Raw genomic sequence first — 19,150 nt, 5'->3', positions numbered from 1 at the left:
AAGGGATATCGGGTCCAGACAGGTAGATCTGTGTGTCATCAGCAAAGAGATGATACTGAAAGCCGTGGGACTCTATGAGCTGTCCCAGGCCAAAGGTGTAAATGGAGAAGCGCAAGGGTCCCAGAACTGAACCTTGGGGAACACCGACAGAACGGGGGCAAGATGAGAGAGTGGTGTGTTAGTGGGAGTCATTGAATGTCCGGTCTGTTAGGCATGAAGAGATCCAAGTTAGGGTCAAGTCTGTAATGCCAAGAAGTGAAAGAATCTATAGTAAGAGTGAATGGTAAACTGTGTCGAAGGCAGAGGACAGGTCCAGAAGGAGCAGAACAGAGTAGTGTCGCTTGGATTTGGCAGTTAGAAGGTCATTGGTGACTTTAGTCAGGGCAGTTTCAGTGGAATGATACAGTCAGAAGCAAGATTGTAAGCAGTCAAAGAGGGAGCAGGAGGAGAGGTGGAACTACAGTTCAAGATAGACGTGTTGTTCAAGTAGTTTTGAGGCATAGGGGAGAAGTGATATAGGGTGATAGCTAGACACAGGGGATGGGTCAAGGGAGAGCTTTTTGAGGATGGGTATGATCCAAGCATGTTTGAAGCATGAGGGGAAGACACCAGTTGCTAGTGACAGGTTGAAGAGATGGGTTAGGGTTGGGATGAAGACTGTGGTGAGGTTTAGGATGAGGTGGGACGCGGGATCATGTCAAATGCACAGGAGGTGAGATGTGATCTGGAGAGTAGAGAGGAAAGTTGATCTTATGTAATGGCGGAGAAGTTGGTTTTGGAGGAAGAGGGCTGAGTATTTATGAGATGGCGTTGTGGGGACTGTAGGTCAAAGCTATGTTTGATATTATCAATCTTCTACTTGAAGAATGAGGCAAAGTCTTCAGCTCAGATGAGAGGAGAGGGAGGAGGTTCTGGGGGGGCAGAGGAGAGAATTAAAAGTGTTGAATAGCTGTTTAGGGTTGGGAGACGGGGAGGATATGAGAGATGAGAAGTAGGTTTGTTTTGCTGCAGTGAGTGACGTGTGGACTTTAAAGTTGTAAGGGACTGTTTGAATGTGATGAAGTGTTCGTTAGAGTGGGATCTTTTCCATCTCCGCTCAGCAACCCTGGAAGCCCATCTCAGTTCTGTAGTGCGCCAGGGTTGCCTGCTGATTGTGCGAATTTGGTATGTGTGAGGGGGGGGCGATCGATTCGAGAGCTGCAGCTGTTGCGGTGTCATATAAAGCTGCGGCAGCATCTGAGTCGTGCTAAGAACTTATGTCTGCAAGAAGGAGATGGGATTCAGAAAGTGAGTGTAAGTTAAGATGTTTGAGATTTCTGTGAGGGTGTGCAAGTTTGTGGAGTGGGGATTGTGCACCAGGAGAGGAGACAATCATTTTAAATCCATATCAAACGTCCCCCCCCCACAACTTGTTTATTATAAGTCCCTGAAGTCCCTCTTCCACCCCTTACTCCCATCCCATCACAACCCTCCACCAACACCCTCTCATCATTCTTTCCGTAGTGTATTGCACCCCCCAGTGTATTGCTCCCCCTAGTGTATTGCCTCCCCCAGTGTATTGTCTCCCGACTGTACTGCTCCCCACTGTATTGCAAAAAAACCCCAAAGAACACACACTCACTCACTTCTCTGTACGTTCCCCTGCCACAGCATCGCTTCCTTCTTCTGCCAGGAACTTTCTAAATGACACAGGCACATGCAGAGTAATGACGCATGCACCTGTGTCACAGAGAAACAGGAAGTTGAGGATGGGTTACTGTGGCACCGCTACCATTTTCTACTTTAGGCAGCGGAGCTACAGGAACGATCCCTGCCCGGCACATCCCTTATGATGAGAGAAATCTGGCTATGGGCCCCTCGGAGCATCAGGCCCAATTGCTCTCATTATTAATCGCCCTTCATGGTCCCTTCTCCACCTCCGGGCCCCGATGTAGCTGCACTGCCTGCACCGGTTATGTCTGTCCCTGCTTGTTTAAACAATTATTTTCCAATTATACCCATCTTTAAGATGGGAAAAACCCTTTAAACCCTTAATGCGGCATGAGCTTTTGAACCCATTCCAAACATGACAGAAGCTGGCTATATTACATAGCTGTCATATGTCTGGAACAACAACTGGTATCATCGCCGATCACTGCTGTTAACCTCTAAAATGCCCCTGTCAATCACCAACAGTGGCGTTTAAGAGCCAAAACCTGCCACCTGTGTTTGTTTGGGCTACCGTTGGACCCCGCAAAACGATTGTATAGAGCTGATGTGTTGCTATGACAGCTAAAGGCCTGCTGAGGGCTACTGTGACTGTCATGTTATTTCTCCTATGACTTCCAGCCATAGGAGACATTGATTTTTACTTCGGTATTTACAGCATACTGTAGTATTGCTGTATATAGTACAAGTGATCAAAGTTATTGCAGATGTCATAATGAAACGAAAAAGATAAGTAAAAAAGTAAAGAAATGTAAAAAAAAAAAAAAAAAATCATAAAAATTCAAATTAATGCAGGGTGCGTAAAAATGAAATCTATCAAAATATTAAATTATTTAACCCAATTGGCAAATGCTGCAAAAAGAAAAAAATGATAGGCCGGGATAGCTTTTTTTGCTGCAGCAAAATGGCAAAAAATGCAATAATAACTGGTTAAAATATAAGAAGGTACCAGAATGCAACAGCAGAGACACAGGTGGAACAACAGTATATTTATTTTATTTAACAACTAATATTAATTCTAAAAACGTATTATATGGTGACAATTTCTTTACAATGTTTGACAGTAAAATAAGCAGGAAATCACATAATAGAATAAATTATCAGAATACACTAGAATTCAGGGGCTGGTAGTTTAACCCCTTTACCCCCCAAATTGGTTTTCACGTTAATGACCAGGCCAATTTTTACAATTCTGACCACTGTCACTTTATGAGGTAATTACTCTGGAACGTTTCAATGGATTCCCCTGATTCTGAGATTGTTTTTCGTGACATATTGTACTTCATGATTGTGGTAAAATTTATTCGATATCACTTGCGTTTATTTGTGAAAAAAAATGGAAATTTGGCAAAATTTTTGAAAACTCAAGTAGCGAGCACTTGCGCTCAACACTAGTCGCCATATCGTCATCTTTTTTTTTTACTTTTGAAAAAAATCCCAACCCTAACCCCAACCCCAACCCTAACCCTAGAGTTTATTTTTTATGCTGTTCTTCGTGCAGTATAAGTGATTAGATGACTTTATTCTTTGGGTCGGTGCGATTACAGCGAGACTAAAATCATATCGGGTTTTCATGATTGACAGCTGTCACACACTAAAAGACGGATTTTTTTGCAAAATCTAGTTTTTGCATCGCCATATTTTGAGAGCTATAATTTTTCCATATTTTGGCCGACAGTCATATGATGGCTTGTTTTTTGCGGGATGAGTTGACGTTTTTATTGGTGCCATTTTCAGGCACGTAACATTTTTTGATCGCTTTCTATTCCGATTTTTGGGAGGCAGAATAAATAAAAAACAATTCAGGATTTTTTTATTTATTTTTTCCTTTTTTTATGCTGTTCCACGTGTGGTAAAATTGATAAGGTAGCTTTATTCTACGGGTCAGTACGTTTACAGTGGTACCACATTTATATCGTTTTTCTATCTTTTGGCGCTTTTACACAATAAAAGCTATTTCGTAGAAAAAAATATTTTTTTGCATTGGTTTATTCTGAGAGCTGTAACTTTTTTATTTTTCGGCTGATGGAGCTGTATGGCGGCTTGTTCTTTTGCGGGACAATATGACGTTTTCAGCGGTACCATTTTTATTTATATTTGTCTTTTTGATCTTGTTTTATTCCATTTTTTGTTTGGCGGTATGATAAGGCATCGTTTTTTGCTTCGTTTCTTATTTTTAGTTTTTATCATGCTCACTAAAGGGATTAACTAGTGGGACAGTTTTATAGGTCAGGTCGCTCTAATATGTGAACTTTTATTGTTTTTGTTTTTTTTCATAATATTTATTTATGGGTACATTATATTTTTATTTTTGGTGGATTCTTTTTTTTTATTTTTTTTTTTTTTTTTTATATTTTTACAAAAAAAATTTTTATTTCACTCTTTATTAGTTATAAACTTTGTCCCACTATGGGATTTCACTTTTTTTTTAATCTGATTGCCTGTATAGCATAGAGATGGAGCACCATCCCTGTGCTATACAGGCGGTCAGCGCTGCAGATGCAGAAGATACTCTGGTCATGCACTGCGCATGATCAAAGTATCTTCCAGCTGTCTGGTGACCCAGATGTTGTCATGACTACATCCGGGTCACCATGACAACCACGGGACCCGGCCTCAGACAGCGTGGGACGCCGGGGAAGAGGCGAGTATTGGCGCTTACCTCCGCAATGCTGCGATAGACTTCGATTGCAGCACTGCGGGGGTTAATGTGCCAGGAGCAGTGGGGGACTGCTCCCAGCACATAGCACTGGGTGTCAGCTGTGACAATCAGCGAACACCCAGCGGTGATTGCGCCCGCACAACCTGTGTGCGGGCGAAATCAACAGGGTGTACTAATATGTACCTGGCTCTTAAAGCCCAGGGCGCAGGTACGTATTAGTACGCCCTGGGCTTTTAAGGGGTTAAAATCATCTACTGGAGAAGGGGAACTAGATTGTCATTAAAGTTGTCCGTCCAAAAAATCCAATTTTTTTTTTTACCAAATCTGTTCTGTATTGTAATATACAACACCCCTATAAATTTTGTTTTTTGTTTCTGCCTTTCATTCCTCCTGAATTTCACTTCATTCCCTGCACCCACTTTGTTTACCTGCGGCTCTGCCAAACTTGACCGCTCCCTGTGCTATATTATCTAACCTAACAGCCAGAGCTGGCACCAATGTCCAGCCCTGTCCTCTGCACACCCATTAGCTGTCAGTATCTGCCCCAGCATCATCACTCCAGAATTGGAAATAACAGAGCAGTGTCCTCATCTAGAGAAAGCAGCACAATCAGGCCTCAGTGGTGATAGAGCTTCACGTCTCCACATCACCTCTGGCATATGAGTACTGTGAAGTGAAAAGTCTATAGTGATGTGTGTGTGCAAGAATGTAATTATGTGTGTAAATTTTCATATATACCTCATAATACAGTTCAGCTGCTGCAGAACCTTGTAATATACACAGCAGCTGCTTCAGAACCTCATAATACAGACCTCAGCTGCTGCTGAACCTCACAATACATCTTAGGCCTCCTTCACATGTACGTGTGAAAGTGTGGCCTGGTCCACTTCTACCATCTGTCTGTACATGTGTGCCTTCCTTGTGACACATACCGGAATAAAATACATTCAAGAAATTAAAGGGAACCTGTCACCATAAAAAAAGCTAGTAACCTGCAGATATGGGGTTACTCCTGCTCGGTGGCCCCACTTAACCAAACGCTGCGAGGAGAAAATTAACTTTATTCCCCCCCGCAGAGTCCCGGTTTCAGTCATGGTGTCTGTTTAGTTATGGCTATGAGTATACAGAATGGCAGCTGTAACCACGCCCCCGCACCGACTGACACTCGTTCTGGCCAGCTGTCAGTCAGGGTCAGAGGCACGGTTACAGCACCATTCCGTATACTCAGAGAGGTGACTGAATCCGCGCCGGCGCCGCCCCCGTGACTGAAGCCGGAATGCTGCAGGGGGAATAAAGTTAATTTTCTCCCTGCAGCGTTCGGCTATGTGCAGGCGCTGGACAGTATAATAACGATGTTAACCTGCAGATTAACCGCATATCTCCAGGTTAATATCGTTATTTCTGGCAATAGGTTCCTTTTAAAAGATGTGCAAAGATAATAATAAATAGATAGATAATAGATATCCGGCAGATATATAACTTCACACCTACACAAGTTATTATAAAATTTCACCCTTTAGTGACTCACATGTGGAGCTTATTGTCCAGCTTTGTATTAACCAAATAAATAAATAAGTAGCAAAAAATGGTGTTTGGTCCCCTCTATTTCTGATAAACAGCCAAGGTAAAGCAGACAGCTGTGAGCTGATATTATCTGGCTGGGAAGGTCCCTGGTTATTGGACCCTTCCCAGCCTAAATATAGAAGCGCACAGCCGCCCCAGAATTGGCACATCATATAAGATACGCCAACTCTGGCATTTTACTCCACTCTTCTTGATTGCCCTGGTGCTTTGGCAATCGGGGTAATATTTTTGGGGGTTGATGTCAGCTGGCTTCAAGCCCTGGAGTTAGTAATGGAGAGGCGTCTATCAGACAACCCCGTAATGAAAAGGAAAAACACACACAAAAATATTTTATGGAAATAAACACCCCCCCACACTTTCCCTCGTTTACTACTTTATTTAAAAAAAAGAAAAAATCCCACGCAGGTCAGATATAGTTCACCTAATCTGACATTGTTTAGCGGATCCGACAACAAGTCTACGGAGATTTGTTCTGACACTCCACAGACTTTGCCAACAACCACTTCAGGGTCACGCTCCGCTGCGCGACAGAAGGCAACTCTACACTAGAGAGATAGATAATAGATGGATGACAGATAATAGATGGATGGATACACAGACACACACACAGCATATTATACCCACCTATGAAGCCTTTTCTTTCCTGGGGTTTCAGGACAGCACTGGGTGTTTGGCACCTAGTCACATGATGCTGTCATGTGACCTAAAGGTTCTGGCAGGAACTTCAAACTTTACTGATATTGAACAGTGGAGAAAGCTTTCAGGTTATTCTCTACCATTCAATTCAGCAGTCTGTCTATCTTAACAGCTGACTGGACTGGTTCATCCAATCAGCTGAGTCATTCACCTGCTGTCTCACATACACTGTGTACAACATTGGAGGCTGGAGCAGGAGGCAGGGGAGGGTCTGGCAGAGACTGGGGGTGGTGTCTGTGGCTGGAAGCAAGGGGAGGGTCTGGCAGAGACTGGGGGTGGTGTCTGTGGCTGGAGGCAAGGGGAGGGTCTGGCAGAGACTGGGGGTGGTGTCTGTGGCTGGAGCAGGAGGGGGGGAGAGGGTCTGGCAGAGACTAGGGGTGGTGTCTGTGGCTGGAGCAGGAGGCAGGGGAAGAGTCTGGCAGAAAGTGGGGGTGGTGTCTGTGGCTGGAGCAGGAGGAGGGTCTGGCAGAGACTGGGATTGGTGTCTGTGGCTGGAGCAGGAAGGGGGGGGGGGGAGGGTCTGGCAGAGACTGAGGGCAGTGTCTGTTGTGACATCACCGACTAAACTCTGCCAGACAGGAAAACTCTAGTTGGCTTTTCGCCAGCTCCTCCAGAATCAGGAGTGAGGCTGGTCACATGGCATGTTTGTATCTAGGCAATGGAGCAGAATGTTGACAGAGAGTAAATTACAAACTGTCAGCATTCTGCAGCCTAGATACACACACAGATTATACTGAATGACTGGACAACCCCTTTAACTATACCGGGCAAGCGGCTGTATTTTAAATCCTTGGCAATACTCTGTTCCTACCACAACTCGCTGCCCGTTTCCCCCGTAACTTATTATCCACTTTTGCAATGCCACTCTGGCTTCTGCTGGTCCCCGTCTAACTACTGTCTTTCCCTCTATTCGTGCCTGGTACCATATGTCCCTGTCAGGGGTAACGGCCCTTTTTGCACATCCTTCCCGGTCGCTGGCCCAACCGCGAATCTCTGATCTGACATCTCCAGAGCTTCTGCATTGCTCTTGCTGTGTAGGGTACAGGCTTACCTTGTCTTTTAGGATGTAGACATTGCTCTTGCTTTGTAGGGTGTAGGCTTGCCTTGTAGGGCGTAGGCATTGCTCTTGCCTTGTAAGGTGCAGGCTTGACTTGTTTTGTAGGTTGTAGGCATTGCTCTTGACTTGTAGGGTGAAGGTGTGCCTTGTCTTGTAGGACATAGGCATTGCTCTCTTGCCTTGAATGGTGCAGACTTGCCTTGTAGACATTGCTCTTGCCTTGAATGGTGCAGACTTGTCTTGTAGGCATTGCTCTTGCGTTTAAAAGACTGGAGAAACCTGGAGTTTTTATGCAAAAATATAACAAATCTTTATTGATACATATACATATATAGACAAAACCAGCCGAAATATAAAACCAATAACCAAGAATAAGTGTCAGAAAAAAACAAAACCCTATAAACAGACGAACCAGAGGTAATTGGATAACCTGTGCGTCATGTGGACTGGAAAGTCAGAGTACATTCAGCTAATAACAGGTGGTTGAGCTGGAAATTTTATATGAGCCCCGTAGTTATAGTATAAGCACAAAGTGCAAACATAGTGCAAGATAATAGGGCCAGCAACCAAAAAGTCAATCCGTGCCATAATAGCAGACTGAGAATCCAAATCCACTTACCCTCAAATAGGTGTCCCGCACCCCCCGCAGAACAGTGACTAGGGCTGTTTTCTGACCATGTGCTGTGCTGGTATTGGTATATAGATTCTATTTTTTTGATGTGGAAGGGCACAGCACAGCAACTCGGGATGTTCATACTAAATTGTAACAACAAGAATATCCTTTTAACGTATAGATATGATGCCACCAAGATTAACTTTCTGGACTTCAGTCTGGAGGTTGACTCATCGTCGGCTATCCAGACTGACATCTTCAGAAAAACAACTGCAGTCAATGCACTCATTCATGCTTCGTATGCCCATGACTGTGTTACCATTAGGGCCATCCCGGTCAGACTGTTTCTCTGGGTTAGGCGGATCTGCTCCTCCATTCAAAGGTTTGAAGCACAGGCAACGGACCTAAGGACCCGATTTGAACAACGGGGTTATAGCTGGTGGTCCATCCAAAGGGGATATGCCAGGGCCAGAGGTACTCCGAGATCACACTTGCTTTATTTTCATAAGAGAGAGGACATGGGTGATAACGAGATAAGATTTATCTCTACGTATAATAGAGAATGGAATGCAATGAGATCAATTTTAACTAAACATTGGTCTATCCTAAGTACGGAACCGTCGTCTCCACTCTTGGGTGCTAAACCATCTATGACACCAAGGAGATTGCGCAACCTTAGAGATCTTCTGGTCAGGAGTCACTACGTCCCAGCCAACAATACATTCTTGGCCTTTTCTACACCCACACTGGGATGTTTCCCATGCGGTCTCTGCCTGGCATGCGCGAACATCCTTCGCTGTAAGACCTTTAACTCTGCTGGAGGTGAGCGCCAATTTAAAATTCAACATTGGATTTCGTGCGGCAGCACCAATGTCATCTATTACGCCACATGCGGATGCCCACTTATCTATGTTGGGCTCACCTCCAGAGATCTTAGAGTCAGAGTCCGCGAACATGTTAGGGACATTCGCGTGGCTAGGCAAGTGACTGACACGTCAGAACTTAAGACAATCCCCCGCTATTTTAGGGAATTTCACAATTGTGATCCATTCTCTTTAATGGTCAGGGGCATTGATTTAGTACATCTTGGGACAAGGGGTGGTAATATTAAAAAAAATCCTTGCACAGCGTGATACACGCTGGATAGTGACTCTTGACACAATGGTCCCTAAGGGCCCATGATTTTACTTATACTATAACTACAGGGCTCATATAAAATTTCCAGCTCAACCACCTGTTACCAGCTGAATGTACTCTGACTTTCCAGTCCACATGACGCACAGGTTATCCAATTACCTCTGGTTTGCCTGTTTATAGGGTTTTTTTTTCCGGCACTTATTCTTGCATATTGCTTTTATACTTCTGCTGCTTTTGTCTATATATGTATGAATAAAGATTTTGTTATATTTTTGCATAAAAACTCCTGGTTTCTCCAGTCTTTTATATGCCTCTTGGAGTTGTATGGGCACACTCTCGCTTATGTGTGTTGATGTGCCCAAGCGTAGCATGTTTTTGGGAATTTTTTATATAATTGCTCTTCCCTTGTAGGGTGCAGGCTTGCCTTGTATTTTAAGGTGTACACTTGCCTTGAAGGGCGTAGGCATTGTTCTTTCTCTTCCCTTGTAGGGTGCAGGCATTACTTTTGCCTTGTATGGTGCAGGCTTTCTTTGTTTCGTAGGCTTTGCCCTTGTCTTTTAGGGTGTAGGCTTGCCTTGTCTCGTAGGCATTGCCCTTGTCTTTTATGGTGTAGGCTTGCCTTGTCTCGTAGGCTTTGCCCTTGTCTTTTAGGGTGCAGCCTTTCTTTGTTTTGTAGGCATTGCCCTTGTCTTTTAGGGTGTAGGCTTGCCTTGTCTCGTAGGCATTGCCCTTGTCTTTTAGGGTGTAGGCTTGCCTTGTCTCGTAGGCATTGCCCTTGTCTTTTATGGTGTAGGCTTGCCTTGTCTCGTAGGCATTGCCCTTGTCTTTTATGGTGTAGGCTTGCCTTGTCTCGGAGGCATTGCCCTTGTCTTTTATGGTGTAGGCTTGCCTTGTCTCGGAGGCATTGCCCTTGTCTTTTATGGTGTAGGCTTGCCTTGTTTCGTAGGCATTGCCCTTGTCTTTTAGGGTGTAGGCTTGCCTTGTCTTGTAGGCATTGCCCTCGTCTTTTATGGTGTAGGCTTGTCTAGTAGGGCATAGGCATTGTTCTTGTTCTTGCCTTATAGGGTGCAGAATTGCCTTGTCTTGTAGGGTGCTAACTTTGCTTTACATTTATATATAATGATGGTAGGGTATGAGATATTTTTTGTCTTTTGTAGGTTTTGCATCTTTTTGCTAGTGTGAACATGCTTCTATTTCTTGCATGTGTACCATCTTAGACCTCAGTTCACATTGCTTGGTTTTTGGTCTTGTTTGCATTCTGTGCAAATTAGGGGCGTGGCATCCCCCTTGTTGAGCTGGTCAGTATATATGTAGCTTACCACGGGCTTAGGTGGTCTGATATTGGGACCCGGTTCTATTTGTCTACCCTTTTATATGCATTACTTCAACTTTGATATACAGTAAGGTTTTTAATATAGACAGTGTAGGACCGTCCCAATTTAGGGTCACCTTGTCGCTGGTGGGACGGCTTGTATACTTTTTTTGATCAAAAATAGTTCACTATATTTCATATGCAACTTTGCTTTACATTTATATATAATGATGGTAGGGTATGAGATATATTTTTTGTCTTTTGTAGGTTTTGCTTCTTTTTGCTAGTGTGAACATGCTCCTATTTCTTGCATGTGTACCATCTTAGACCTCCGTTCACATTGCTTGGTTTTTTGTCTTGTAGGGTGTAAGCATTGCTCTTACTTTGTAGGGTGCAAGCATGCCTTGTAGGGCATAGGCATTGTTCTTGCTCTTGTCTTGTAGGGTGTAGGCAATGCTCTTACCTTATAGGGTGTAAACTTTGTCTTGAAGGGTGTAAGCATTGATCTTGTTATCACCTTCCATTCTCCTGATTATCCACTAGAGGGAGGCAATGCGCTGCTGCCGACCATGCAAGGAGGAGTCTGGACAGAAAGGAATAAGAAAGTTACTGTAACTTCCTCCGGTCTCAGGATAAGTGTCTCCTGCTGAGATGTCGCAGACAGAGGAAGAGACGCGATAAAGTAGATGGCGCAGGAGGACGACGTATTTCTTACTTTCTGATCTCTACAGGCGGCGGTGTCCCAGCTGTGTGATCTGGAGCCGGCACATTGAACAGGGTCATAGACAATCCAGATTGCAGGACTGCAGTGTGCGGGGACTTATCCAGGATCTATGGGATGTATTGGAGGCGATCTGTGACGTGGGAGCTCTGGTCGGGGGTCTTGGATATCGCCCACTAAGAGATGTTGAGCAGAGACCGCTCTGAACTGGGGCCGGTCTTTTCTGGAGTGATCTTCTGACGCCCGAGCTCTCCACTCCCTGCTATGGCTCTGAGTAAGGGGCTGAAGATCCATGTGAAGCCGGATCCGGCTTCTTACAGTGTCCTGCTGGAGTCCCGCCACAAGGAGGACTGTCTGCTCTTCGTGTCCGGGACCATCGCTACTCTCAGTAAGTGCTGGAGGGGGCTGGCAGGGGTGGGATGGTGGGGCTGCATCACCCTGGGATTCACACCGCTAGGACTACTGCTACCACCACTAATAATTCTAGGTCTTATACCACTAGTGCTACTGCTAGTACTACTAGTACTGCTACCACTAATAATACTAGTGCTACTACTACTAGTACTGCTACCACTAATAATACTACTAGTACTGCTACCACTAATACTACTACTACTACTAGTACTGCTACCACTAATAATACTAGTGCTACTAGTACTGCTACCACTAATAATACTACTACTACTACTAGTACTGCTACCACTAATAATACTACTACTACTACTAGTACTGCTACCACTAATAATACTAGTGCTACTAGTACTGCTACCACTAATACTAGTGCTACTAGTACTGCTACCACTAATAATACTACTACTACTACTAGTACTGCTACCACTAATAATACTAGTGCTACTAGTACTGCTACCACTAATACTAGTGCTACTAGTACTGCTACCACTAATAATACTACTACTACTACTAGTACTGCTACCACTAATAATACTACTACTACTACTAGTACTGCTACCACTAATACTACTACTACTACTAGTACTGCTACCACTAATCTACTACTACTAGTACTGCTACCACTAATAATACTACCACTACTAGTACTGCTACCACTAATAATACTACTAGTACTGCTACCACTAATACTACTACTACTACTGCTACCACTAATAATACTACTACTACTGCTACCACTAATACTACTACTACTACTGCTACCACTAATAATACTAGTGCTACTAGTACTGCTACCACTAATACTAGTGCTACTAGTACTGCTACCACTAATACTAGTGCTACTAGTACTGCTACCACTAATACTAGTGCTACTAGTACTGCTACCACTAATACTAGTGCTACTAGTACTGCTACCACTAATACTAGTGCTACTAGTACTGCTACCACTAATACTAGTGCTACTAGTACTGCTACCACTAATACTAGTGCTACTAGTACTGCTACCACTAATACTAGTGCTACTAGTACTGCTACCACTAATACTAGTGCTACTACTACTAGTACTGCTACCACTAATAATACTAGTGCTACTACTACTAGTACTGCTACCACTAATACTACTACTACTAGTAGTACTGCTACCACTAATAATACTAGTGCTACTAGTACTGCTACCACTAATAATACTAGTGCTACTAGTACTGCTACCACTAATAATACTAGTGCTACTACTACTAGTACTGCTACCACTAATAATACTAGTGCTACTACTACTAGTACTGCTACCACTAATACTAGTGCTACTAGTACTGCTACCACTAATAATACTAGTGCTACTAGTACTGCTACCACTAATAATACTAGTGCTACTAGTACTGCTACCACTAATAATACTACTACTACTAGTACTGCTACCACTAATAATACTACTACTACTAGTACTGCTACCACTAATACTACTACTACTACTAGTACTGCTACCACTAATAATACTAGTGCTACTAGTACTGCTACCACGAATACTGCTACTAGTACTGCTACCACTAATACTAGTGCTACTAGTACTGCTACCACTAATACTAGTGCTACTAGTACTGCTACCACTAATAATACTAGTGCTACTACTACTAGTACTGCTACCACTAATACTACTACTACTACTAGTACTGCTACCACTAATACTACTACTAGTACTGCTACCACTAATGCTACTACTACTACTAGTACTGCTACCACTAATAATACTACCACTACTAGTACTGCTACCACTAATAATACTAGTGCTACTACTACTAGTACTGCTACCACTAATACTACTACTACTACTAGTACTGCTACCACTAATACTACTACTACTACTAGTACTGCTACCACTAATGCTGCTACTACTACTACTAGTACTGCTACCACTAATAATACTACCACTACTAGTACTGCTACCACTAATAATACTACCACTACTAGTACTGCTACCACTAATAATACTACCACTACTAGTACTGCTACCACTAATAATACTACCACTACTAGTACTGCTACCACTAATAATACTACTGCTACCACTAATACTACTACTACTGCTACCACTAATAATACTAGTGCTACTAGTACTGCTACCACTAATACTACTACTGCTACCACTAATACTACTACTACTACTGCTACCACTAATAATACTAGTGCTACTAGTACTGCTACCACTAATAATACTACTAGTACTGCTTCCACTAATACTAGTGCTACTAGTACTGCTACCACTAATACTAGTGCTACTAGTACTGCTACCACTAATACTAGTGCTACTAGTACTGCTACCACTAATACTAGTGCTACTAGTACTGCTACCACTAATAATACTAGTGCTACTACTACTAGTACTGCTACCACGAATACTACTACTAGTACTGCTACCACTAATACTAGTGCTACTAGTACTGCTACCACTAATACTAGTGCTACTAGTACTGCTACCACTAATAATACTAGTGCTACTACTACTAGTACTGCTACCACTAATAATACTAGTGCTACTACTACTAGTACTGCTACCACTAATAATACTAGTGCTACTACTACTAGTACTGCTACCACTAATAATACTAGTGCTACTACTACTAGTACTGCTACCACTAATAATACTAGTGCTACTAGTACTGCTACCACTAATAATACTAGTGCTACTAGTACTGCTACCACTAATAATACTAGTGCTACTAGTACTGCTACCACTAATAATACTAGTGCTACTAGTACTGCTACCACTAATAATACTACTAGTACTGCTACCACTAATAATACTACTAGTACTGCTACCACTAATAATACTACTAGTACTGCTACCACTAATAATACTACTAGTACCGCTACTAGTGCTACTAGTACTGCTACCACTAATAATACTAGTGCTACTAGTACTGCTACCACTAATACTAGTGCTACTAGTACTGCTACCACTAATACTAGTGCTACTAGTACTGCTACCACTAATAATACTAGTGCTACTAGTACTGCTACCACTAATAATACTAGTGCTACTAGTACTGCTACCACTAATAATACTAGTGCTACTAGTACTGTTACCACTAATAATACTAGTGCTACTACTACCGCTACCACTAATAATACTAGTGCTGCTACTACTACCGCTAGTAAGATTAGTACATCTACTACTAATTCAAGTACCACCACTAATACTAGTAATGCTATCACTAGTGCTGCTACTGCCACCACTAGTACCTATAGTACTGCAACTTGCACTACTACTGCCACCAGTACCTTTAGTAGTACTAAAGGTACTGGTGTCAGTAATAGTGCAAGTTGCAGTATTATAGGTACTAGTGGTGGCTATACTAGTACCACCAACAGTACTATTACCACCACTATCAATAGTGTCACCACTATTAGTACTACCGCCTTTAGTACTACCACTTGTACCTCTAGTAAAATTACCATCACTGTTACTACCGCCAATAGTACTACGACCATCACGAGTACTGCCACTAGTACCTGTAGCACTACCACCACCACTAGTACTACTACCATTATTAGTACCGCTGCTATTACCACTAGTATTACTAGTACTACTACTACTCAGAGGTGTATATAGGTTTTCTGGCACCGGGGTGAAAAATTCAGTTAGGTGCACCCCCCACCCCCACGCTGCTAATGTCACTCTGATCCAGCGGTCAGAGCTTCAGTTGTACTCGCGTCTAAAAGACACGAGTACAGTTTAACACTGGGAGCCGGCGCACTGCGCATTCTGTGAGCCGGCTGTCAGCTTGACAGGTGGTTCAGAGAATGGCCAACTCCCAGTCCAGGGACGACAAAATGCAGCCGCCGGGGAAGACACTTCTGACCGCCGTGTTAGACGGCCCACCTGCGTTCCCCTGCGCATGCCCTGGCTGCCCCCCTCACCCAAGATGCGCTTCTGCTACTACCTCTAATACTATTACCACTAGTACTGTCACTAATGCTATCCAGCAGCTCTGATTGCACAGTTTAAACCATTAGCAACATTTAGGAGCTTGAATATGGAAGGTGGCGGGGTTTCATTCTAACACAATTGCATAGTTGCAGATGGTATTGTTATGGTGACCAGCAGCCTACTGAATATCTGCCATATTTTGTGTGTGTGATTAAGCTTAGCTTACTAGGAGAATAGTAATCATACAGGGTAATTCACTTGCTACTTTACTTAGAAAATTATGTTTAGTAATGAAAGGGTCTCATTGACACATTGTCATCACCAAACAAAAGGGCTAGGTGTCAGCTAATCCTATTTACCCAATCTTCATTAGCATTCCCATTCATGTAATTCCTGGGGCAGCTCTTTCGTTAGCCGCTATGTCCCCACGAACGAGCAACAAGCAGCGCTATGGACGCAGCGTATCTATGCTGCGTCCAAAACGCGGTGTTCTAATGCTGTACTTTTGTTGTCGGTACATGTGAATCCACTGTATATAATAACACTTCAATCAGTCAAAATCTGCAGATGAGACTAGCGTGTCCGCTACAGAAATTGACATGCTGCGGGTGAGTTTGGGTACGTGGCAACGATCAGGAGCTGCTGCAGGTTTGACACTGCATGTTTATACAGCATCAAACCCTCAGTATCCAGATGTTACAGCATAGTGGATGGGATCTCTAGAAATCCCATGTCTACTATGCGTGCATCAGAGGCTGCGAATCACCCACGGACACTGACATGTAGCGCATCTTTCAGGACTGCAGCACGTCAAATCCTCTTGCAGAGTCGCTAGTCTCTGCAACAGAAATTTGACCACTAAAATGTGGATTTACCTGCATTCAATAGAATAAAACGTTTTGGACGCCGCAAAAATATGCGTCCAAAGCGCTGCTATGTCTGGATCGTGGGCACAGAGCCTAAAATTAAAAAAAATAAATAAAAATAAAAAATGACGTGGGCTCCCGCATCATTTTCATAACCAGCAGAGGGAAAGCCAACTGCTGGGGGCTGATACTAGTAGCCGGGGAAGGGGCCATTAGCCAAAAATGTTCCTTGGCTGTTAATATCAGCCCACAGCTGTTTGCTTAGCCTTTACTGGCTAGATTACAGGGGAACCCCAGAAAACAAATTGACGTAGGGTCCCCCTATAAAATCTAACCAGAAAAGGCTAAACAGACAGCTGTGGGCTGATATTAATAGCCAGGGAAGGGGGTCATGGATACTAGCCCCCTCCGCTGCTAATATCACCTCTCAGCAGTCCCAGAAATGGCGCATCCATAAGATGCGCCAAATCTGGCGCTTGGCCTCTGCTATTCCCACTGCCCTGTAGCGGTGGGGTTGGGGTTCACATCAGCCTTGTATTGGCAGTACTGGTGGGAACATTCTTGAGAATGTTCCCACGCTGCATCGGTGCCGTAAAGTGATCTTCAGCTGAGAGCTCACGTAACTGCAGGTCCTCGTCGCCGAGGGCCAGGAGAGGAGGACATCGGGGGGTGCTGAACAGGTGAAGAATATGTTTTTTTTCTTTACTTTTTTTTTTTTTTTCTTTCTTACACCGCACAGCCCCGGCTCAGCTGAGGACACTGCTGCTCCCCTCAGCCGCGCTGCTCTTGTTGTTATATTATACCTGCGGATTTGCTGCGTTTCAATTAAAGTCATTGGGCGGGAAACGCTGCATAGAAAGGACATGCTGGGTTTTTTTCTGCAATGGCAATCCTGAGCGGAAATTTCCCCATCATGTGCACAGCACATCAGGATTGCCATTGCAATAGCTGGCAGACCAATTACCAAGCGATTTTTGCGACAAAGAACTGCGAAAACGCATCAAAACCGCTACATGTGCACTTAACCTAAAAGAGTTGGTCGACCGTACTGAAACTTGGACTGTACATACATTGATTCATGAGAAGTGAGAGTGCGATGAACCTCAGCGACGAGAAACATCCTCACACGGAATGGTCTCAGCGACTTGACGCCTCCACTACGAGAGAGATTTTCTGCATACCTTTATGTGCGTTGGTAGTTTGTGTGGTGCTTGCATTTCATGCCTGCCAAATTCCTTCATTTGTTAACAATGTACAGATACATTTTGGAGGAGCGTGTTTTCATTGGGAAAACTTATTGGAAAACTTAGAGGTGCCAAAGTGAGTTTCTTATGAAGTTTGAAGGTCAAAAGCTGCTGTCCAAACCGTGTAGTCTGTCCTTTGTGAATAAGATGGAATGTACAGGCACATTATTGTACAGGCATGATGGGGGACGTCTAAAAATGTTTGCAGAAACATAGATGTGAAACAGCAATTTCTGGTATCTCCATGTGAATCTTTGCACAGGCTTTCCCAGGAGACAGGCATGTCGTATTTCACATGTCAGCGAGCGGCCAAAAAGGTGATGTTCGCCCATACAGAGTCTCTGTAGTCATTTAACGCCACCAGATTTTTTTTTTTCCTTTGTTGCCATTTGAAGAGTACTGTAACAAGCCCCGAACATTACAGGCACTACAAGAGAACATACAGCAAGAAATTCAGGCTATGACCCAAGACCTCCTGCGGAATAAATTCAACAATATGGAACAGCGCATGCAGACGTGCTTGGATGCGAACAGTGGACATTTTCAACACCTGCTTTAGAACATCAGTTTCTCATGACCCAAACTATGTACAGTACAAATTTCAGTACGATAGATCGTCTTTTAGAGGTTACAGGAATTTTTCCAGGTCAAGTAGCGAGTGAATCACCCTGTGCAATAGACTGCAGTATTACCGTGCACCACAGGGGGCAGCTCTGCTCTGTGCAGTATGTGCATTGAGGGTCTGTGCAGCAAGTGCATGCTAGTGACGTTATCGTGCCCGCTGCACTGAGACTCAGACACACTAATTGAATGGTGCAACAGGGAACTGACAGCTTCATGTTCCACCATTCTAGTCAACTATATCTACATTTTGAGGATACAGATACTATTGAAAAGAGAGAAACGAGGGCCGCGTGGTGCTGGACAGGGCCAGCTAAAGGGTCGGATGTGGCCTGCAGGCTACAGTTTGCTCAGGTCACATAATGCTGGCAATCATCGGAGCGCCCTTTGGCTATAACTTTATGCCTGTGCTTGTGTTACTTCATGAAGCACCATGGTGACATAACGCTACCCCCTGTACACGGATGGAAGTACACTGCAGCTGTTAATTTTTTCTAAACAGGAAAATCTTATTCATAAATCCAGAAAAAAATCTGTCTTTGTCCTATCTTATACATAAGTGGCAGAATCTCTGGATTTTATTTGAAACATTGG

At 43.6% G+C, this 19,150-nt stretch overlaps 1 protein-coding gene across 1 annotated transcript in view; it reads left to right on the top strand.

Moving 5' to 3' along the window:
• The first annotated feature begins 11,343 nt into the window (after positions 1-11,343).
• The window catches only part of SYNJ2 (synaptojanin 2), a 573,751-nt gene continuing 565,944 nt past the window's right edge, over positions 11,344-19,150 (top strand). Inside the window, exon 1 of the mRNA XM_073671522.1 lies at positions 11,344-11,877. Within this exon, the coding sequence (XP_073527623.1) occupies positions 11,754-11,877 (124 nt within the window). The 5' untranslated portion in view covers positions 11,344-11,753. The remainder of the gene's footprint in view (positions 11,878-19,150) is intronic.

This window comes from Phyllobates terribilis, unplaced genomic scaffold (genome assembly GCF_046119375.1).
Source record: "Phyllobates terribilis strain yellow unplaced genomic scaffold, ASM4611937v1 Scaffold_3__8_contigs__length_932513732, whole genome shotgun sequence".
In the NCBI taxonomy this organism is placed as follows: Eukaryota; Metazoa; Chordata; class Amphibia; order Anura; family Dendrobatidae; genus Phyllobates; species Phyllobates terribilis.
Note: the sequence above shows the minus strand (reverse complement) of the source record. Positions and strands in the feature narration are given on the sequence as shown.